We start from the raw sequence: 25004 nt of genomic DNA on the forward strand, positions 1-25004 counted from the left end.
CCCTATGGAACAGGTGTATACAGTACAGGTATGGGACCTGTTATCCAGAATGCTCGGAACCTGGGGTTTTCCGGATAATGGATCTTTCTGTAAGTTGGATCTCCGTACCTTAAGTCTACTAGAAAATCATTTAAACATTAAATAAACCCAATAGTTACATAGTTACATAGTTAAATTGGGTTGAAAAAAGACAAAGTCCAAAAAGTTCAACCCCTCCAAATGAAATCCCAGCATCCATACACACACCCCTCCCTACTTTTAATCAAATTCTATATACCCATATCTATACTAACTATAGAGCTTAGTATCACAATAGCCTTTGATATTATGTCTGTCCAAAAAATCATCCAAGCCATTCTTAAAGGCATTAACTGAATCAGCCATCACAACATCACCCGGCAGTGCATTCCACAACCTCACTGTCCTGACTGTGAAGAACCACCTACGTTGCTTCAAATGAAAGTTCTTTTATTCTAGTCTAAAGGGGTGGCCTCTGTTACGGTGATCCACTTTATGTGTAAAAAGGTCCACTGCTATTTGTCTATAATGTCCTCTAATGTACTTGTAAAGTGTAATCCAGAGAAAAAAACCCCAACCTTGACAGTCTACCCTCATAATTTAAGTCTTCCATCCCTCTAACCAGTTTAGTTGCACTTAGTCTCTGCACTCTCTCCAGCTCATTTATATCCCTCTTAAGGACTGGAGTCCAAAACTGCACTGCATACTCCAGATGAGGCCTCACCAGGGACCTATAAAGAGGCAGAATTATGTTTTCATCCCTTGAGTTAATGCCCTTTTTTATGCAAGACAGAACTTTATTTGCTTTAGTAGCCACAGAATGACACTGCCCAGAATTAGACAACTTGACAAACCAATAGGCTGGTTTTGATTCCAATAAGGATTAATTATATCTTCGTTTAGATAAAGTACAAGGTGCTGTTTTATTATTACAAAGAAAAATGAGATCATTGTTAAAAATTTGGATTATTTGGATAAAATGCAGTATAACGGTTTTCCGGATAATGGATACCATGCCTGTATAAGGAAAATTACATGAGGCTTTTAATACCTCTTAAATTAGCTAGTTTAAGAATACATGCAGCAGAAAGATGCCCTCTATTGAAAACGTCCACATTTTAAAAGACACTAGCAAACATACAAGATTTAACAAAATGCATGCATTGTTTTCAGCCTTAAATTTTTCATATCTCTCTAGCTCAGACCAGCTCCACACTGGAGACATCGGCATTAGATATTGTATAAGAGGATTTCACCCTATGCCCAGTAACTTATCAAATCCCATTCTGAATGTCACCATCTATCTTGATTTGGTTTACAGCCGTGTGTAGACGCCTCCAGTTCTTGACAGGCTCAGTAGTATTTCTTGAACTCTGTTCCAGTCATTGTATAGACTTCTGTCTCTAGAGTGTTGCTCTGGCCACGACTTCGTTATCCCCTTGGTGGTTACAGAGGGAAAAATCCCCGTCCACGAAACACTTGAATAAAGCATAAAACATGAAAAACAGTTTAAAGCTGATCTGTAAGCACTGTGTGTGTTGCCAGCAGCTTAGTAATCAAGTGAAGTTCATGACTGCCCCCTACAGTTTCTGTAGACTGCTGCATATTCTTGCATGCTTACAAATCCAGGCAAACCGCACTTACTCTTCAGTTCACTTTCCAAGGTGTGGTTACATGTCATAAAAACCCTGTTCACCAAGGTCCCCACTTGAACACGTTTCTCACCAATGACAGCACTCCAAATTCTTTTTACGATTAAAATACGCCGTTATTCATGCTTATGCTGCCCCATGGTAGAATGAATAAAGGCGAATTTTAATCGTAAAAAGAATTTGGAGTGCTGTCATTGGTGAGAAACGTGTTCTTGCATGCTTTCCATGATTATGAAGACAGAAAGCTGGCTGTGTGTTTAACTAGGAAAGTCTAATGTGATATTATCTGTCACTCAAGACTATTAAAGCAAGTGACACAAATAACCTCAGGATGAGAAACCATTGTTGTTCAGGGATAAAGGGATGAATTCTTCTATTAGGAAACCTTGGCATTATGGCTGAATTTGTAGCAACATGTGATTTTATATTAGTGCCAGTGGAATGATCCTGCTATGTCAGTGTGTCGGTTAGTGATGTTATTATCGATGCATAAAGCTCAACCATCCTTGATAAGTGCATCTTCCCTTCAGGCATCACAAATCTCTAAGTCTAAGCATTAGACTTTGTTTTTTTCTAAATGTATTTTTCATCTCCTGTTTAATATTCTGTTTTTTTTGTTTTTTAATTAAAACAACAGAAAAACATATAGCTGGTAATGAAAAGGGTGATTACTCTTCTACCTTCCTCCTGCTTCCATTATAATGAGTATACTATTGTTGATGAAATACTCTAAGGAATTAGAAATATGTTTTGACTTTGGTTGTCTTCTTCTGGACCATTAGTTCTTCTGTATCCTCAATGTTTTAGGAGTGAACTGCAGCTGTGACAGCAGAGATAATACCAGGCCATCCTCCTTCTTGGCTCTGAGTACAAAGCTAATTCAGTCAAATTCAACTCAGTTGGAAACTGAGACTTCCATGGATGCTAAATACTTGGACAGACAGGGCTGTATCCACCATATTGGCACTTGAGGCCTGTATATAGGTCGGCAGCTTTAAGGGGTGACCATCGGAAGCCTATCGGTAAATATGTTCACAAAAATATCTCCCCAGCCCACTGCAAGATACTCGCTACTAAATTGCAATTGAGCAAACAGGTGCAAAATTTAGAATTTACATATTTAGTGTTTGCAAACATTTTTTGCTGTGATTTAAATGATAGAAATTGAGTTGTGCTGCATTTCTATTTTTAAAAATTGCAGGTGCCTGTACAATAAGTAGAATTTGCTTGTTTCAAGGAGAAGCAACTCCCAATCTGCTCTGTTAATATGGTCAGTTAGATACAGTATGTGCCTGGAATCAGTTAGGGCTCATTTGTGGATGCTTGGAACATAGAGTTGGATTGAATTACATACAAATCGAGTTTTAAAATGCTGCACCCATTATGACCTCTGGAAGGTCTAACTGTATTCCATTGATATACATGCCTGATCTTTAATAAAAACAAGTTGATAAAAAAAAAATGCTGCACCCCATTGTTTTGTTTTGCTGGTTATTTTTGTTACAAAAATGTACTTTTTCTTTTGAGCTTCAAATCATAGAAATAGAAACGTTTTAAATAAATTAAATTGACAAGTCTGTACTGTTTCTGAAATAATTCAATTACCCTTCAATATCCATCTTTCAATAGTCTGTCTCTGTTGATGCAGGAGTCTGAGGTCGGAATTTTGCTGTTATCTTAGTTACTAGTACAAGGTTCTGTTTTATTATTACAATGAAAAAGGAAATCACTTTTAAAAAATATGGATTATTTGGATAAAACGGAGTCTATGGGAGATGGCTTTTCTGTAATTCGGAGCTTTCTGGATAAAGGGTTTCCAGATAACGGATCCCATACCTGTATATATACTGTCTACTCTGGTATTATCTGGTAAAAGATGATATTTCACAACCTCCATCCAAAAATTTCCATTCCAATAGAAGTTAATACATTTCACTGTATTAAAAACATGGCAGTTTGCATGTTGGAACTCAGCAGAAATTTCCAGCTTTGAAAGCAATGAGGAATCCGTGCCCAGGAACCAAATTGTGTGCTTGGTCAATTCTAAAGCAAATAAGTGGTTGCTTGTGAGGCACAGGGGCCGATTCACTAACTTCGAGTGAAAGATTTGAAGTAAAAAAAACTTTGAATTTTGAAGTGTTTTTTGGGCTACTTCGACCATCGAATGGGCTACTTCGACCTTCGACTACGACTTCAACTTCGAATCGAAGGATTCAAACTAAAAATAGTTCGACTATTCGACCATTCGATAGTCGAAGTACTGTCTCTTTAAGAAAAAACTTTGACCCCCTAGTTCGCCATCTAAAAGCTACCGAAGTCAATGTTAGCCTATGGGGAAGGTCCCCATAGGCTTTCCTAAGTTTTTTTGGTTGAAGGATAATGCTTCGATCGTTGGATTAAAATCCTTCAAATCGTTCGATTCTAAGGATTTAATCGTTCGATCGAAGGATTATTCCTTCGATCGTTCGATCGAAGTATTTGCGCTAAAATCCTTCGACTTCGATATTCGAAGTCGAAGGATTTTAATTCCCAGTCGAATATCGAGGGTTAATTAACCCTCGATATTCGACCCTTGGTGAATCGGGCCCTAAATGTTTTTCCCTCATGACTCAAGATGATGCATTGGTCTAATAGGCAACATCCCCAAAGAAATGAAGACATCCACCAGTAACATACGTGCAGCGAATGTCCATCAAGTGCAAATAAAGAGCCTTATGTAAAGTAGCAGTCTTAGCAGATGTACACATTCCAAAGGAATTGTTATGGTTCTAGATTAGATCTTAGATGTGACAACAACTGACATTTACAAAGTGCAGTATGCTACAAGTGCAAACATCATGGTTATAAACAGGGGTTGTCTAAAGGGATTTTACACAGTAAGAGCCAAGCAGAATAAGACATGCCTATCTGCTAATGCAACACATCAACATTGCAATGGACATTGCTGAAAATGAAACAATCTCAGAGTATGTGACCCACATTGATACACAGTACATCACATAAATAATCGTACTTAAATGTGCAAAAGCCTAAAGTGGACTTGGCATGAAAATATTTGTTTCAGAAGAAAAAAACATTCCATTGTTCCAAGGTCATTGCAATAAACAAGATACTTATGTGATGGGTTGCCTCCAAAGACAATTACAGAAAAGAATGACACACAATATAACTGAACCTGGGAGCATTCGAAAACGAGAGAACACAATGGCCTCTTTACTGAATCTTTTAGGTCAACGTATCATGGTAAACTGTAGGACCACTTGTATCATTACTCCATATTACCATAAACAACTATAAAACTATCTACTGTAATATTTTCCCTCCACCCAATATAGATATAGGGGCATCATATTCCATATGGACTAAATCTGGGGTTTTGTTTCTTAAATGGAGCCTTATGCAGAGGATATGGAAATCTCCAAAAGTGATGCAAGATTCTCACGCACTCTATTCTATAGTAAAATTCCCAAATGGTCATTGTTTGTGGGTTGATGCAGCTGTTCATACTCAGAAACTGTGAGTATAGTTGCATTAAAAATGTCAGATCTGAAGCACAGGTATATGCAGGCATATGGAAAGCTGTCAGCAGAGTTATTTTCAGGGTGAATTTGATTATTTGCTCCGCTGTGAACATTGTAAAATGTGCAAAACACAATTGCTTTTTGACATTGTTGGGGTAATTCAGTTACCAGAGATCACTTGTGGTGAAAGACAAAATTTAGTGTTTAGTTTGAGTGATCTCCTGTGTTGGACTTCTGAGGGTGAAAAGACAACAGACAAGGATTTCTTTTTACCTTGAGCAACCGCTTCTGTGTCGTTTGACCCCCTTGATGGGTGACATCTGCAATCTTGAGCCTGTCTGCATTAACTCCGCCTCAACTGTCTGGGACTAGTTGAGGCGAAAGACGAAGTTTTTTCGACACAAGCTCTGTGGATTTTGAACCAGAAATCTGAACAAAGGTGTCACAGAGTTTTATAGAATACCATTGTAAAAGGGAGTTAGCAGTGGGAGAGCACAGAAAACAAAGAACAGCACAGAAAAACAGAGCTGCTCTTACAACCAAACAAATGGCTCTGCCCTCAAGATTAGGGTACTAGTGATTAGTGATGTGCCGGCTGACCCGATACCCGCGGGTTTACCTGAAGGGTCGGGCGGGTTCGGATCAACCTCGCAGTGCTGCTCACGGGTGGCAGGTGGGTGCGGGTTGAGCTCTTCTCCTGCTCTCCCCACCCGCTACCTTCAAATGCCGGTATCCGACTTTCGGGTTCCAGTTTTATAGTGTTGCGTCTGTTCACCCCGCCCCTTTTGTGACGTCATTTGCGGAGCGGGTCAGCGCAGGTCTATAAAAGGACCCCCAGAAGTGGGTGCGGGCGGGGGCGGGTTAGGGTCGGTTGCAGGTCAGGGAAACCCGACCCTAGTGACCAAGGCTAGCTTGAGAACAGAATCAGTGGGGAATCTGCATACCCAGATTTTTATTCTCTCTCAACATGCTATACTCTTAATTTAATACATACATCACCTTGGACTTCCAGCTGCCTTTTTACAAGTCCTGATAGTATACAACAAAATGTATCAGAAGATCCAGAAAGCCCTGAATTATAGAAAGGCCATAGACTCTTTTTATCAAATCATTCAAACATATATATTTCCTTTTTCTCTTCAACAATAAAACAGTACTTACAGTACTTGAAAATATCACCATTGTCTGTGATTTATTATAAAATTCACCTAGTCTTGTCATATATAGGGATGGGCGAATTTTTTCGCCTTGTTTCGCTGCGGAAATGACGCCCCTAGACTTGTATGGCGGCGTGCGTAAAAAAAAAAAAAACACGCGTCAAAAAAATGTCGACGTCCATAGACTTTAATATGTGATTGCCATCAATTATTTGAACCATTTCTGTAGACGTATATATAAAGAGAACTGGTCTGTCATCACACCAGCTTAAAGTATCTGTGTTATCTTATAGTTGGACAGAGCTCTATAACCACCTTTGTGACAATAAATACCCAGAACTTTATTCTGTCTTCCAGGATAAATTCTAGGCTTAGACTAAGGAGCACAGGGTGCTACTGGGCATTCTTACATTTAGTCTAGAGCAGGCAAGAAATTAGCAAGATGGATGTGCTGGGGAATTCTTCTCTATGCTTTTTCTCCACAAGGCATCACACAATTTACATCTAAGATCACAGTCGTGCTGGCTACACTAGCACCTTCTCAGACATCACAAGGTTGACATTGTTACTTACAGTTCAACTTTGACAACATTAACTTGTTCTCTTTCTCAGACAGCACAGCACTCAGCTTCTCGAGCAAGGCCTTACTCCAGACCAAGTGTTCTCTCCTCCGTACACCAAGACCAGAAAGCCTCACACTCTCCACTCAAGCTGCACTCTTGTTCAACTCTTTCAGTTGTAGATTTACACACCTGCTGCTTAACTATCTAGCTAGGAGCTACCCTAACCTATTTTCCACCAGATAATACATCATAGACTTGCTTGAATACCATAAAGCCATAAAGGTATACTGTATGTGCAATTTGTAGCCCTACAAAAAGGATTCCAAGCATACTGTCAAGAAAATCAAAAGTAGACAGGGCAACGTTTATGACTTTGCAGGGTCCTTTATTAAGCCTTGAGCCTTGATAAAGGACCCTGCGAGGTCTGAAAGATTGCCCTGTCTATTTTGCATGAGCCAATAAAATAGCACAACTGATTCACCTTTTTCAGTGTGCAGCAGCTTTTTGGACTGTATGTGACCGTGGCAGGTTGGGTAATACACTGTCTGGCACCTGATCCTGAAAGAAGGAATTCAGGGGTAGAGCACTCCAACATTGAGTTGTGACAAAAATCAAAAGGAACATTACTAAATCCGCATGCAGTATTTTGTTATGTCTTCGGTTTCTTAGCACTATTCTTTCATTTTTGATTACCACTTTTTATGTATAAAATATAATGAAAATACTAACACAGACTGGGATTAGGTATAATCACAATTGTACTATTGGCATAACTGGAATCTTGCCATTAAACCAGATAATACATTAGAGGAGCACGTAGGCGTAGTGGCCTAAATAAAAAGGTAATTCAAGAAATGGAGCAGACAATAAGAAAATAAACCCCTGTAAGTACATTTTAACAGAAGAGAAAATTTGTATTGATTGAATGTAAGGCTCATTTATCAACACTGGGCACATTTGCCCATGAGCAGTTACCTATAGCAACCAATCAGTGATTAGCTTTTTAAAGTCAGCTGCAAGTAGAACAATGAATGCAGCAAACTGATTGCTTACTACCCATGGGCAAATTTGCCCAGTTTTGATAAAGACCCCCAGTGTATTATTGGCATTTATTTTAAACATGGATATTTTGTGTGGGGGTTTAAAGTGAGATGGTCAGCCAGCAAACCAGCCTTAAGCAATTGTGCTATTGTTCAGTCTGAAACAACAGGCAGAGCTCTGTGACCATATCAATGGAAGGGAAATACACTTTATAAGAAGAGCTTTCATTTTTCTACCATGAGCACTAGGTTCTAGGCTTCATTTGTCATTGAATCCTTGTGACGTGTCATATTTCAGATATAATGTAGTCCCTAGTACTTTGGTGCTTCATCAAGTGTAAAGTGCATTAGTTAGCTTTACAAAATTCCATAAAAAGAGTGATGAGATACAGCTTTCCTCAGGTGAGCAGCATCCAATCAATAACTACACCAAAATCATCATCTAATTGTGACTAATAGAGCTGTTGAAGCATATCGAGAATATCACTGATGATGAAAGACCAAGCCAGGGGATTCAATTGTTCTGTACAAATAAAAATCATTACACATTGCCAAATGCAATAGTCCTAAAATACAATAAATATGAGGGAAGATTTCTGTGTGTGCAGATACAACTGGTCCCTACTTTATGACTTGTTCTGCAGTTTTGATGCTGGTTTGCCAGTTATTTGCTCTAGCAACTAGGAAGCCACTTTAACTTTGATTTAAGGGATATTTCACCTTTAAGTTAACTTTAAGTTATAGAATGGCCAATTCTAAGCAACTTTTCAATTGGTCTTCATTATTAATGTTCTATAGTTTTTGAATTAGTTGCCTTCTTCTTCTGCCTCTTTCCAGCTTTGGCATAGTTGTCACCTTAAATATATTGCAATATATGGACAAACAATCCCTGTTTTGTTTAAAAGAAAGGGCATGTTTTGGAAGTTTAAGGCACAAATGGAGGGATGTCATAAAAGTTGCAAAGAGCAAAACAATTTGCACAGAGCATGTGCAGTAAATCAGCAGAAAAGAAGATGGGGAGCTACTGGGGCATCTTTGGAGACACAGATCTTTACTGCTAAAGGGCTGTGGTTGCCTTGGGCTGGTACAGAAGCCCACAACACAAAGTAAAACATCTGTAGCCTACTTCTTAAGTTAAGTTTTAGTTCTCCTTTAAGGTAGATAAGTAATTTTTCTCTAATTAGGGAGAAACACAGAAAGACTGAACTTGATAGAATATAGATTATAACAATTTAGATAAGGAGGTCCCTTGGGAAAAGTTAGACTCACAGCTTAAAGGGCAATTCACCTTCATAGCAAAACTGTAACAACTGAAAAAAAAAACACAGACATATGTTCAAACTTTCATAACCTGCCAAATATTGTAAAATGAACATGATAATTAGGGGGTGTTGCCACAAAATGGGTGTGGTCAAAAAAATGTAGCCAAGCCACATAATGTTTTTGTCCCACTCTATAAACCTCAACTGAGAAACACCAATAAGGGAATGTGTCCAGAATGTCTTCTATATGAGAAAACACCAGTCTATTTAATATACTAGAGCATAAGGAGGAAAGCTGTAGACTGAAGAGCAGAAATGGATGTCAAGAAGTTTTATTAAATATGGATCCACTAGTGCAAGGATGAATGATAAAGAGCAAATACCAATGGAATGTGTTGTCTAGAGCCCAGGAAATGCTTTGTTGAAATGTGCTAGAAATCTTTCCAGAGTAAATTCTCCTGAGCTGAATGCCTTTATGCCCTTACTCTTTGCAAATCCATTGTCTGAGATGTATTTCAGACACATCTCGTATAGATTATTTAATTTCGCTCCTTAATGCACAAATGGCGATTTCAAGGGAGCATCTTGTACTGACGTCAGGTCTTGAGTTTTAATCAAGCTTCCTCTACATTATATAAAGCATACAGGCACTGTAGGGGGATTCTGATACTACGCAATGGTATGTATGCCTCGGGGAAATAGATTCTGTCCTGCAGAGCTGTGTTGCTGGCTGCATACAGAGAGAAAGGACTGAGCTTTGATTTTCTCTGTTATGCTGCCAGATGTATTGTTAGGGAATCACATTTAATGACACCCTGAGTTTTTCTGTCTGCTTTGGAAGTCAGAAAAATACTTTGCAGGAAAAATAAACTCCTATAACCACTTATGATTCTGTCTTGTCCATAGCTGGGAGAGACGTGCATTGAAGTTATTATCTGAATTTACTATCCATTTTATAGATATCCCAGTACCTCTAATGTTTTACATCGGTTCTGATAAATAGGCCTTATATTACATTATCTAAGATCAATTGTGAGTTTTGAAACAAGTAACAAGATGCAGACCACCGTCTCTAAAACCTTTTTTTTTTAACTGAAATGATTGAATAAAGCTTAGCAGCAAAACAACTGTACCCCCCTCCAAAAAAAGTTACTTTTAGGGAATCAGGTGCCTTTGTCATAGAAACTGGTATTTAAAAGTGAATTAAAATGAAATACATATATTTATCCATATCAGTCTTCCAGCTATCATTTCAAAAATATCTTGGACCACAATAAATGTTCACCCAACTCTAAAAGGGTCCTTTACTAAAACCTCAAAGCCTATGACTAAGGGAGAAAGTGTCCAAAATGCATAAGGCCTTGCCTTTATTTCTCTTTTTTTTTTTTTTATTTAAGTGGGGTCAATAAAGACCACTGTTTTAATTGGAGTACAGTGCTGCTGTCCATCTATTTGTGATATAGTAACTTTATTAAAACACCCACAAGTGGGTGCTCTAAAATAGACACAATGCAGAGCACGGGGTTTATATAGGTACTTTTGTCAAAAGGCACTCCCACATGTTTCATACAAGAATTCCCATAGGGAGGAAGCACACCAGACACTTGGCTTTGCCTTTTAGAACATTTATTCAGCAGAGTTGGCACAAGCTTTCGGGGTCAACCCCTTCCTCAGGTGCAATGGAAAGCTTGTGCCAACTCTGCTGAATAAATGTTCTAAAAGGCAAAGCCAAGTGTCTGGTGTGCTTCCTCCCTATGGGAATTCTTGTATGAAATTTGGCTTGGAAGTAGCTGGAGGAGTAGAATGCACCCTATGGAGAGAAAGTAAGTGGTGTGCCGAAGAAAATGTATGCTGGTATACTCCCACATGTTTACCACAGCACCCATACTGCCTCTTCTGATTACTCTTATGCAACTGCCCCTTCTGACACGGTGGAACCCAAAAGCTACTGTCACCCTGGACCTGGCAGTAGCTCCTGGCTTTCAACATCGGTTTGTGTCAATAGGTGCACTGGATTTCCATAACTGTACCCAGTGAATTGGATGCAAAAATTGTTTTGAACGCATGCTTTAGAAACCAGTGCCGGTTAAAGTAGAAAATGTGTCCAAGGCAAGCTGCCATCACACCCCCACCCACCCACACATGATAAAGAGAATGACAAGTGAGGATGGGGGTAGTGAGATTGGAGTGATGCTCTCCAACATACATAAGAGATTCATATTATAAGCCCCCTTAACATTGTTCCCTTGGCACATGCTTACCTCTAGTTCCGCCTTGTCCAGAAATGAGGCCACTTCCACTCTGTTAAATGCAACTTGTGTCCATTTTTGAAACATTGGGGGAGATTCAATTCATTGAGGAAAAGGTTTATCACGAGAGTGAAAACTCATGAACAGGATTCAACTTGAGATGCAATTCAATTCAGAAAAAACTTATCTCACTGTTTATCACGTGAAAACTCCATTGAAGTCTATGGGGAAAAAAACGGGAACTGAATTGGGAGAAAAGTTTTTTTTCTCCTCCAATTGAATTTCGCCCTTGAGTTTTCATGTGATAAATCATGAGATAACTTTTTCTCCCTGAACTGAATCTGGCCAGTTGGGTTCAATTGCAACTGACACAACTTTCCGTAAGGCAGCAATAACATTGTAATTATGGTTTTAAGGAAAGTCTAAAATAGAATAAGGCTAGAAATACTGTATTTTGTATACTAAACATTAGCATGAACTTACTGCACCACAAGCCTAATCTAACATATGATTTATGCTTTCAAAGTTGGCCACAGGGGACTGTCATCTTGTAACTTTGTTAAACATCTTTGCAAGACTAAGACTGTGCACATGCTCAGAGTGGTCTGGGCTGCTTAGGGATCGTCATAAACAAAGCTGCTTGAGTTCTGCATGGCTGGGAAGTAAGGTGGGGGCTCCCCCTGCTGTTCATACGTATGATTGTTTCCCTGCTCAGCAGTTAGGGACCATCTGACAATTCCTATCCACAGCAGTAAATGAAGGGAGAATTTCACTGCATACAGTCAGGTTTCTTATAAAAACGGTACACATTTTTTAATTAAAGTATATTGGAGATAGGTTTCTTTTCATTAAAGAAAGTAAAAATTGATTTTATTTTTTTGCCTTTCCTTGTCCTTTAATTATTGGAGAGTTTATCCCTTCAATTCAAGAGATTTTCAACAAGAGATGTTTACATAAGGTATCCAGTATAGTGGATGATCCTTCACTAGTGATGGGAAAATCTGTCTCAAAATTAGCAAAAGTCAATGGGCTCCAAAATAATTTTGACACGAGACAATTTTTGACGCAAGTGACAATTTATATACACATGACTATTTTGTCCAAATGCATTAAAGTCAATGGGTCGTCCGAATGATTTTGACACGTCAATTTTTATGCGCGAACCAATTTTGAAGCCCAACAATTTTTTTTGTCACTGTGGATTTTTCATTGCAGCTTAGCGAAAACATTTGCGGGAGATGAAAAGCGTAAATTCCCCACGAATCAATGCCTGGCGGATTTATTCGCCCATCACTATCCATCACACCCTTTTAATATGTTTTGTCATCTGCTGCCATTTAGAGGGAGATATCGTACATTCGCGCACGTTCAATCAGGTTTTGTAACAGTTTTATCCCTCAAGCTGTAAGACTTTGAAATGAGCAATTGCTCTCTTAAAATTGTGGGTAACTATCTGGTCTTTTTATAGCAATTCAATGTTTTTAGGCTTCTGTTTTTAATCCTGTCCCTCATAGACTAGATATAAAGGGGTTGCACATGGGAGTTGAAGATAAAGGTGGATCGTTAGGAATGGGTTTGGTTAGATTGCACATACTATGGGTTATGCACAATAAATACAATTTTTTATTGGTTGACGGAGGTAACAGATATGCTCTTTATTGCACAAAATAGTGATGGAAATAAAAAATAGAAAAATAGAAAATGTGAATTATGGTTATAGGCACAATAACAGTACCTTATATTAGGTACAATCAGGCACAATTATTGCACTTTATAGTAAGGTTAATAGTAGATTTTAGATAAGGTGTGATTGCACAAATAAATGGCACAAAAATAAAGAAATACTCTTGTGTTAAAAATAAAGGAGTGGGAGTTAGAAAAATGGGTTTTATTCTTTTTTTGTATCTTATTTATATATTCTTAGCTTGAAAGTATATAATGAAATATGTTTTAGATTTTTTAACACAGTATATGTTTGTTTGGGAGTATGTTCAATATGTGGTCTGCGACAGGTTCAGGGACAATTTTGTCTCATTATGTATGCATTTCTTTTTTGTATGCAGAAGAGATGACAATAAATATGACTATGAAATATAACTATGAAAAAAAGGAGTGTTTTGCATATGAAATTGAACACTGCAATTGCATTCAGGCCTTTAATGGTATTTCAACGCTCCCTCATTCCTCAATTCTTCTAATGCTAATTATTTAGTTACTGTAGTTTCATGTTATCAGGGAGGCAGCAGAAAGTGCTTCTTTATCATGGGGCTAAAGCTTGCTTAAAGGCTGCGTTTTGTTACACCCAGAGGAAGGCATGAAGAAGAAAGGACAGATCTACACAATATATCCATCTGTCTATAACAAAATGTTATCTATGGCTTCTGTTGCATTCAGCTTTGTATTCCAAAGTGTCATCACACATGACTAGCCATGCAATGAAAAGCTTCCCACTGCTGCTTAGTGAACATGAGTTACTCGAAGTCCATGTTAGCTTGAGAGGAAAATGCAATGCAAAATGTGTTCATTCCTGCCTTGTATTGGCAAATAATGAGTGTTTTGTGTAAAGGTTCTCCAGAACTCTCACTTTTTAGCACTACTCAATTTCTTCCCTATAGTGCATATATTATATCTGTTATCTAAGGGTTTATGCAATAATGCAGTAATACGGGCAAGGTTTAGCTCCGTCACATCACTAATGAGATGTTTGCTGCCATTAATCTGACTGCAGTGTGCCAACTAAAGCTAACTTGTGATTTGTTGTCATGAGCTACTGGATCAAGGAAAGATCTGCCAATGTAACTCCATTTGTCTTTGACCTTTAGAGGAACAGGTAGACTATTACTCATCACATATAGTTTGTAATTTGATGATGACCGTGCCTTCAGAGACATCTCATAAAGGAAAAGCAAACCTTTTTCTAGTTTTCTAGAGACATTTTCAGTTTCACTGCCAGTATGATAGATTTGAAGAAATAGTGCCACCTGCTGTTCATTCAGCCAACTGGCTACATTCAGTAGGAAATTATTAGGAAGTTGTGGTGTTGCTCTGCTTAGAACTGACCAGAAAAAAACATCAGATGCCTCTTCTCTGCCTAAAATTGAGTAAAGACTTCTTTTGTGTTTCTAGCGATTGGAGCCTGTGGTCTACAAGACCACACTCTTTTTTTGTAATGAAACGTGTGTGTGCTGCCCATTGTATAGGTTATAGCCCAAACTCCTCAAGACTGAAACCACCCTGAAACTTTGTCACTCAATTCGGCTTTAAAGGGGTGGTTCACCTCCAAGTAAACTTTTAGTATGTTATAGAACGGCCAATTCTAAGCAACTTTTACATTGGTTTTCATTATTTATTTTTTATAGCTTTATAATTATTTGCCTTTTTCTTCTGACTGTTTCCAGCTTTCAAATGGGCGTCGCTGACCCCATCTAAAAAGCCAATGGTCTGTAAGTCTACAAATGTATTGTTATCGCTACTTTTTATTACTCATCTTTCTTTTTACACCCTCTCCTATTCATATTCCAGTCTTAGTCAAATCAGTGCATGGTTGCTATGGTAATTTGGACTCTAGCAACCAGATTGCTTAAATTGCGAAGTGGAGAGCTGCTGAATAAAAAGCTATGGTAATTTGGACCCTAGCAACCAGATTGCTTAAATTGCGAACTGGAGAGCTGCTGAATAAAAAGCGAAATAACTCAAAAACCACAAATAATAAAAAATTAAAAGCAATTGCAAATTGTCTCAGAATATCACACCCTACATCATACTAAAAGTTAGCTCAAAGGTAAAAAACCCCTTTAATAATTCATGGTAATACAACCTGGCTGTGTAGCTGAACCCATACCTTGTGTTATTTTATTCTAGATGGCTATACGACAGATGACATTCAGTTTTATTGGAATGGAGGGGGCAAAGCCATCACAGGAGTTGAAAAGATTGAACTGCCTCAGTTTTCCATTGTCGACTATAAAATGGTTTCAAGGAACGTCATTTTCTCCACTGGTAAGTATCCTGCTCAATGGAATTCATTCCAAATAGCTGCTACCATGGTTTGCTTACAGTGGTTTTGTTTCTACCACAGGTGCCTATCCTCGACTGTCACTTAGTTTTCGCCTGAAAAGAAATATTGGATACTTCATTTTACAAACCTATATGCCTTCGACACTGATTACGATTCTGTCATGGGTATCCTTCTGGATCAATTATGACGCATCAGCTGCAAGAGTTGCTTTAGGTATTCTATATTCTAAACACCCAATTACATATGCTCACTCGTCATATATAATTACAGTTCTGTGTGTAGTGATTCAAATATCTCATCTGAACAAGGTTTAGCAGCCCCTCAAAAAATCATATTACTTGGGGCCAGTTGACTACCCATTGCAAAATAAACTAAAGGCCAACGCCATCTGTTTAAAGCATAAAGCCTCCAATACTACATTACATCCTTCTAAATCTATGAAGGTCTGACCCCAGTGCACGCTCTGTATTATGTATAATTATATACCAAACTCCCCTCTCCCACCCCCATGAATTCTGTTCTTGATAATTAGGGATGCACTAAATCCACTATTTTAGCATTTGGCTAAATCCTTTGTGAAAGATCAGACTGAATACCATACCAGATCCAAACCCTAATGTGTATATGTAAGTTAGGGGAAAGAGGGTGAAAAATAACCAGGCACACAGTGTGTGGCTAAAAAAAATTACTTCTTTGTTTGTATGACAAAAAGTCACATAATTGTTTGGATTTGGCCAGGCACTTGGATTCGGAGGAATCCAAATCCTGCTGAAAAAGGCAGAATCTTGTCCAAATCTGGAACTGAATATTGGATTCAGTGCATGCGTATTGATAATGTTGTTAAGATATGCCATATAAATGGAATTTGGTAGCTCTGAGCAATACGTGAAGCAGCCAAAAAATCCAGTACTCCTTAGACTTGCATTGGAATCACGTAATCACTAGGGCCATTACTAGTGATGGGCGAATTTGTCCCATTTCGCTTCACTGAAAAATTTCCAAATTTCCCGCGAAACAGCGCAAAGTTTACGAACTGCATTAAAGTCAATGGGTGTCAAAATTATGTTGATGATCGTCAATTTCGACACCCCCGACAATTGTTATACGCACGCCTATTTTGCCCAAATGCATTAAAGAAGAAGGAAAGCTATGGAGGGATTTTATTGCCAATAGATTAGCTGCAATAGTGCAAGCTAGAATGCTATATTTATTCTGTAGAATGTTTTACCATACCTGAGTAAAAAGCTCTAGAAACTCTCTGTTTGTTTAGGATAGGAGCTGCAGTATTAACATGGTGTGACATCACTTCCTGCCTGAGTCTCTCCCTGCTCTGGGCTTAGATTACAGCAGAGAAGGGAGGGGGGGAAGAGGAGCAAACTGAGCATGCTCTTGCCCAGGGCAATGAGGTTTAACATGAAGGCAGGAAGTCTGAAACAGAAGCCCATGTGTACACAATAGAAGGAAAGAAATGCAGTGTTTCTTTTGACAGGGGACTCAGAGCAGCACTACTTTGGGGGTTTACTGGTATATTTAGATGGACCTTTCTGATAAGGCTTACTTAGTTTTAACCTTTCCTTCTCCTTTAAAGTCAATGGGTGTCCGAATAATTTTGACGTGACACAATGTTTATGCACGCACCCAAATATTTCCGACGTGGCGGATTTTTCACCGGTGAATTTTCGCTGCAGTTTGACTAATTTATTCACTGGTGGTGAAACTCGGAAATTCGCCCCAAATTCGTGCCTGGTGAATTTATTCGCCCATCACTAGCCATTACTTGTTAGTTGTTTGTTGCCTAGAAAAGCATACACTTGTTCCAATACCCTACAAGACGGAATCTCTGTCCTCGTTGTCTGTATTTTCACCATTGTATTTTGTAATTCCCAGCAATGGGAAACAATATATTGATGTTTTATTAACATTATATAATACCTAACCTTCCAACAGTTCACTGTTTTGCTACTAAAACTTTTATTTATGAATGACAATCTATCTCTACATTTGTGAACACGTTTTATAATAACTTTCATGTGACTGTCTTTCCATCACAGGGATTACAACTGTACTTACAATGACAACGATCAGCACTCATCTCAGAGAGACGCTACCCAAAATTCCCTATGTAAAGGCCATAGATATCTATCTGATGGGATGTTTCGTATTTGTGTTCCTAGCTTTGCTTGAATATGCCTTTGTCAACTATATATTCTTTGGAAAAGGTCCTCAGCTCCAGAAGAAAGCAGCGGAAAAGGCAGAGAAAGCAAATAATGAAAAGACAAAGGTGGAAATGAACAAAGTTCAGGTATAGAGAATTTCTACTATCATGAAGAACTCATATGAGCAGCTGGATTATTTCAAACATTACTAGAACTTTAGTAGAACACAGGAGATGGCCATTGTTATCAGGAGCCCACATTCATTTCCAACTAATTTAGATTACTAGAAGTAAATTCTGACCACAACTCGTGTTTTATAGATCTAGAACGTATGGTCTACTATAGGTTGCTTCTGTAGTATTTTTTCCTGTATTCAGTGATAACTGGATCACAGTTATATTTCAGTAACAACATTCCTTCAGATGCTAGTCATGGAAAAGTCAATATACTTATCCAATTTACTATTTTTCTCAATTATATATTAGGGATATGGGACCTGTTATACATAATACATGGGACCTGGGGTTTTCTGGATAACGGATCTTTCAGTAATTTGGATCTTCAGAACTATTAAAAAATCATTTAATCATTTAACAAGCCCAATAGGCTTGTTGCGCCTCCAATAAGGATTAATTATATCTTAGTTTGGATCAAGTATAAGGAATTGTTTTATTATTACAGAGAAAAAGGAAATCAATTTTTAAGATTTGGAATTATTTGGATAAATTGGGTCTATAGGAGATGGCCTTCCCATATTTCAGAGCTTTCTGAATAACAGGTATCTGGATAACAGATGCCATGTTAATCACAGAAAAAAAGCATTCCACTAGGCATGGGGGGAGTTGGAGTCCTGGGTGGAGGGGAGCTCACTTCCAATAAAAGCACCCAGTGGTTAAAATTTCACTGGTACAGGCATGGGATACCTTATCCAAAATTAGTGATGGGCGAATTTATTCAGCAGGCGCTTTTCGCGAAATTGCCGCAAAAATTAGCCGGCGTCCAAATATTTTTGACGCCGGCGACAATTAGTTTCGCAAATTTTTCACCGTTTCATTTCACGGGAAATTTGAACATTTTGCAGCGAATCGAAACGGGAGAAATTCAGACATTTTTCGCCCATCACTAGTTTTGGATAGTGATGGGCGAAAAATGTGTGAAACGCATTGAAGTCAATGGGTGTCCGAATAATTTTGACGTGCAACAATTTTTATGCACGCAACTATTCTGAAGTATGCCCAAATTTTTTTCGCCGGGGAATCTTTGCCGCAGTTTTGATAAAATTCGTCGTGAATTCACGCCTGCCAAATTTATTCACCCTTCACTATCCAAAACCTATTATACAGAAAGCTCCAAATTATGGGTCTCCCATAGAGTCCATTTTAAACAAATAATTCTAATTTTTAATAATGTTTCTGCGATAATACAACAGTGCCTTATATTTGATGGTATCTCAGCTGCACGAATCCACATTGGTGGCAAAATCCTATTGGGTTTATTTCTTGTTTAAATGTTTTTTGTTAGCAGACTTAAGGTATGGTGATCAAAATTATGAAAACCTTCCATCTCTGGAAAACCCCAGGTCACAAGCATTCTGGACAAAAGATCCTGTACCTGTAGTCATGGCAAGAAGTGCAGATAATTGTAAGAAACAGATGCTGCTTTCAATGTGTTTGCACATTTGCCATTGACAATTTTAATGAATGAATATTGCAAAGTTGCTTAAAATTACATTTTCTTTCCTTATGCAAAATGCCATTATTCTTTATTTTTTATACATATATTCTTTATTTAAAACTCAAACTTGTCAAGGGAAACTAATCGAAAATGATTCTCATTATGTAGTGCATGGAGTTTTCTAATCCCTATTATATTACTTTGATTTTCTTTCAGGAAACAATGTCCTTAGTCCATGTGATTGTTCACTAGCTCAGTTGCACCTAGTGATTTTCTATAATAGTTATCATCAATAGAACTTCTATATTTGCCATTTGGTCAAAACACATTATAGGACTGTGTAATAAATAGGGTAATAAACCCAAAGCACCAGGATAGCATTTAGGGTCTTAAACCTTTCAGAAAGAAACTTCTCATCTTTCTTCAAAGCTAATAATAAGCCAACTCCAAACTACCTGAACAGCAAATATTCAAAATGAAACAACTGTTGTGTGTGAGCTATTATGTTTATGGCTGTGTTTCATGCTCATAATTTAAGATTCAATTCCCAACTCAGCGATAAAAACACCTTCATTGCTTGAGGCGAGAACATTAAATTATTCGTATGGCGTATTATCATTTAGATTGTAGCATTTTTGAACATTAAATCTGCTTTTGTAGAGAACTGTGTGAGGGCTTGAAACTTTGTTCTGTTGCTATTTATACCCTTCTGCTGTCCTGGCGCTTTCTTTTCTCTCTTCACTTTGGCCCCACGTGTGTCTCCATTTGTGATGCAATTTGAACTCGATTAGCGGCATGATAGATTTTTTATTCACACCTTTGTTATACATAGCTTGCAGTCTGTTAAGACATCGTTCAATTATCTGAATAACATGTAAACACTTAAGAAAAAATAATTTAAGTAAATCAAAAACCCTCAAAACATTTCTTGTGATTTTCTTCTGCTTAGAAAATGTGGATAGTGAGCAGAAAAGAGTTCTCTGGTCAGTTCTAAGCAGAGCAACATCTCAAAAGTTATGGTAAACAAAAATTACAGAAGAGCCCTTGTCTGGAAAACCCAAGGTTCTGAAACGGGTGGTTCGCCTTTAAGTTAACTTTTAGTATGTTATAGAATGGCCATTTCTAAGAAACGTTTCAATTGGTCTTCTATTGCATTGGTCTTCTATTCTGTTCTATTCTATTCTTTTTAATTGGTCTTCCATTCAATTGGTCTTCCATTCAATTGGTCTTCTATTATTTTTTTTACAGTTTTTGAATAATTTATCTTTTTCTTGCTTATTTCCAGTTTTCAAATGGAAAACAAATGTTCTGTAAAGCTACAAATATATGGTCATTGCTACTTTTTATTACTCGTCTTACTATTCAGGCCTCTCCTATTTATATTCCTGGCTCTTATTTAAATCAGTGCATGGTTGCTATGGTAATTTGAACCCTAGCAACCCGACTTTTGAAATTCCAAACTGTAGAGCTGCTGAACAAAAAGCTAAATAACTCAACAACTACAAATAATAAAACATGGAAACCAATTGCAAATTGTCTTAGAATATAATTCTCTACATCATACTAAAAGTTAACTGAAAGGTGAACAACTCCTTTAAGCATTCCGGATAATAGATCCCAAACCTGTACTAGTTTGTACCATATTCTAAAAATGATCACTTCACTGGCTGCTGCAGCCCTTGTACTGGAATTGGGGCAGCACAAATATCCAGTTGGTGGAAGATACGGTTTACATGGTGCTCATTTGCTCTAGTCTCAAGCTGAGTTTGATGTCGTCAGATGAAGACAAAAAAGAAAACAATGGGAAAGTACAGGAATGTAACTGAGGACATGGTAAGAGATTTATGTGTTCATATACCATGTTTCCAGCACACCAACATTTATTCAGTATGGAGGCATCACAACTAGGGATGGGTGAATTTTGCTTGCGAAAATTCACAGACGGCCATTAAAGTCTATTGGCATCAAAAAAAATGTTGACGTGCGTAATTTTTATCTTGATGCGCGACGCCATTCAAGTCTATGGGTGTCATTTCCGTGGCGAAACAAGGTGAAAAAATTCGCTATCCCTAATGGGAACAACTTGTGGGCAAATACATGAATATAGACATGAGCCCATTATTCAAAGCAGTCATTTTGAACAGTCAGTATCCCCCCCCCTTTTTCATCCTTGGCTCAGTAAATAGAGCTGGTACTGAACATACTTTTGCCTGTTGTTTTAATAAGAAAATGTTTATGGTTTTTGGTATTTCCTGCACTTAATGGGGCAAAATCTGAAAGTGACATTCTATTTGTAGGAGCACAACCAAAAACAAATCAGCAGTCCACTGAAAACTTCTTTGTAAAATGATCTTCTTCTTATCTAGGTAATGAATGCTGTCGATGGGGAAGGGAGGGATTTGTTTATACAGAGGGCTTCTCTGTGAACTGATTTGATTGTGCTCATACGAATAGGTTACAGAATGTGACTTTCCGTTTCAGACTGTGCTCTGTTCAGTGGAATAAATAACAAAAAACACATATATATCTTGATTAAAATAGGTGGCAAAAGTATCTTTAGCGCAAGCCCTATTCTTTGAACTAATTTTTAAATAAGAGTATACTGTCCCCTTTAATACATTCTATAGAAATTCAAAGACCCTGACCAGTGTCAAATCCAGCAAGAATCCAAGGAATGCAATGGCAGGCTGTATGCATACTAGACACACTGGAGATGAACAACATATTGGTAATACTTTTTAGGAGTGCAAGGGAGAAACTGTTGAACCCCTAAAAATATTGTGCATAATCTTTTGCGTCTACTAAAACTTGTTTAAAGGAGAAGGAAAGATGTTTACCACTTGGGGGTGCCAAATGTAAGGATTGTATTGAGTTACCTGAGATCCTGGGCCAGTGCTCCTATCAGCAGAAAACTGCACCTGCCCTGGGTTATTCCAACGAACACCACAGAACGATTCTCTTCCTTCTTCTTCTTTCTTCAAATTTCCCAGGGCAGACGCAGTTGAATGAAAAAGCCGACTTTTTAGTTAAAGTTCAGCTTTTCACTCTAATGTGCATGCGTAGCCACGCGACGAAAGAAGAAGCCGGAAGAGGATCTCTCCGTGGTGCTCGCTGGAAGAACCCTGGGCCTGTGTAGTTTTCTGCCGATAGGAGCACCGGCCTGGGGTTTCAGGTAAGTAAATACAATCACTTGGGGGTGCCTAACATTTGGCATCCCCAAGTGGTAAACGACTTTCCTTCTCCTTTAACACATTTAATCCGCATAAAGCTTACTATTTTCTTTCGTTGCAACTGCTGAATGGGTCCCAAACACATAAGATGCCACAAGTGAAGCAATACTTTTTATTTCGTTTTGCAGGTCGACGCTCACGGAAACATTCTCCTTACAACCCTTGAACTCAGAAATGAAGTCAGCGGCTCCGAAGTGTTGACAAGTATCAGCGACCCAAGGGCCACCATGTACTCGTACGACAGCGCAAGCATCCAGTACCGCAGACCAGTGGCCAACAGAGATTTGTACAGCAGAAGCACTTTAGATAGGCACGTTGTTCACAAAAAGGGGCGCTTGAGGAGAAGGGCATCTCAGATTAAAATTAAGATTCCTGATTTGACTGATGTGAATGGCATAGACAGATGGTCCAGGATGATATTCCCTGTTGCTTTTACCTTTTTTAATGTTGTCTATTGGCTTTACTATATACACTAAATGATGCAGTTGGCACCTTTCTGACAAACTTAGGTCTATTTTTCTGATGCTGAAGGGACTGCATTAGCAATAATGCTGCAAGGTAAGGTATTCAGCCATCAAACTGATTTCAGTGTTCTGCACACAGCATTTTCTGAGATCACCGTCTTTAGAAAGATAAAGCTTTGCTCTGTTTTCAGATTTAACGTTTTTGACCTCTTGAGCGACGGAGGGGATCCATGGGGGTTCCGTCTGGGGCTCGAGAGAGTCAAAAGCAACGATTATTCCAATACATTAAGGTAAGGAAAAGCTTTATAACTGTGTCGGCATTGTATGTCTCTCTTAACCCCTTCTCTGCCAGAGTGGCCAGCAATACAGTGCATAGAAGTGGTTACACTGAACTCACATATCACGGGGGAGGGGATATTTGTTGTTTTTGATGTATAATGAACACATTGCTAATACGATTTACTTAGGAAGAAAAGTTTACAATCCACAGTAACACGTTTTTCTATGAACTAACACCAAATACACCAACAGATGTATGGGTCTGATTGATTGTGATTGGCCGATTGTCGCCATAATAGTCTGAAAGAGCTGTGTGACGAACATGCAACATGGAAGGGAATTTGTTAGGATTTATTGGGAATGAAAAGGTATATTCATGCACACAAACTAGTGACTTCAGCACCTTCCCAGCCATTGTCTTACAGTCTGATTAAGTCTACTGCTGGGGTCTACAGTTTGGCAGAAGGTAGAAACATACTGATACCTACCTGTCAAAGAGCAGCCGTTCCTTGTTAGTACAGTCTGCACATGGAAACATCTGTAAAGCTCAAAATATATTGGCTTCATCCATGGCCTGCAGATTGCTATAAATGCTATAGATTTCCACCAATCAGCTCAATTATAGCTTTCAAAACTTGGTAGATACAGTGACAACATGACCACAATGGGGTATGGCAGAAGACTAGAGAGGAGGTGGGGGATGACTGCAAGTATTACCGACCCTTATAAACAACCAGTATTATGATCTATGGTATAGCTAGTAGAGTAAAAATATGGGGCACTAGGTAACTAGCAGTGTGTGTTTTCAAAAACCTGAACATCATTGGATTCTTCTATTTCTGGGAGTTGTTTTTGGTTCAGTTACAAATCTAAACCCAGTTTTATTAACCACTTTCTCCCTTTGTCTCATATTTACTTGTATACAAGACACAGTGTAAGAGGATCAATCTATATTAAACTTAATAAAAAAAAACCACCACATTAACATAAAGAAAAAACTAAATTTAAGACGAAACAATAACTAAACTAAAAAAAACAACTTATCAGAACAATGGGCAGGAAACACTGAACGTAACCAAAATGGTGTTCCTATGCAAGAGACTCCTTGTGCTGCACCTTTGTATATGATGGCCATATACATTCATTAAAGGACACCGATAAAAATTAAAATGTACTCGATTGACCTTCGAAAAATGAATAGTATCTGATTTAAGAAAAAAAGTTGAATATCTTAAAACTTCTTCAAAAAAACCTGAATGTCAGGAAGGCTATAAACAACTTCAAACGGATCAATGGACCTCTGCCATTGACTTCTACATGAACTACATGAAAGTTTTAGGTGGCAATTGTTCAGATTTGTTCCCAGGGTCCAGGTATGATAAATCTCAAATTAGATTTTTGAAAACTCGAAAATTTTAATGTAAATTTCCAATTCGAACCTTAATTAATCTGCCCCTTACTGTTTTTTTTTTATGATCCCTTATCAAATGCTCTATTTGTGTCAGCATTGACTGTATAGGCTAACAAGTTTATACAATGACAGAGCACCAATAGTGGAATATACATATGCACCAACTATGGGATTCTCTACTCTTTGCATTGTCTGTCTAAGTAGGGGCAATTTTTTGTATGGTGACACAAATAGCTTATAGCCTGATATTGGCAAGACTGATTAAAGCAATTTACACAGGCATTCAAGAGTACGTACAGGTATAGGACCT

General features: G+C 38.1%; 1 protein-coding gene across 1 annotated transcript in view; it reads left to right on the forward strand.

Moving 5' to 3' along the window:
* Positions 1-24582, forward strand: part of LOC108706580 (gamma-aminobutyric acid receptor subunit beta-1) — a 227608-nt gene extending 203026 nt beyond the window's left edge. The window contains exons 6-9 of the mRNA XM_041579455.1: positions 15324-15461; positions 15541-15693; positions 17532-17782; positions 22669-24582. Of these exons, the coding sequence (XP_041435389.1) occupies positions 15324-15461; positions 15541-15693; positions 17532-17782; positions 22669-23016 (890 nt within the window). The 3' untranslated portion in view covers positions 23017-24582. The remainder of the gene's footprint in view (positions 1-15323; positions 15462-15540; positions 15694-17531; positions 17783-22668) is intronic.
* The last annotated feature ends 422 nt before the right edge of the window (positions 24583-25004 follow it).

This window comes from Xenopus laevis, chromosome 1S, assembly GCF_017654675.1.
Source record: "Xenopus laevis strain J_2021 chromosome 1S, Xenopus_laevis_v10.1, whole genome shotgun sequence".
Taxonomy (NCBI): Eukaryota; Metazoa; Chordata; class Amphibia; order Anura; family Pipidae; genus Xenopus; species Xenopus laevis.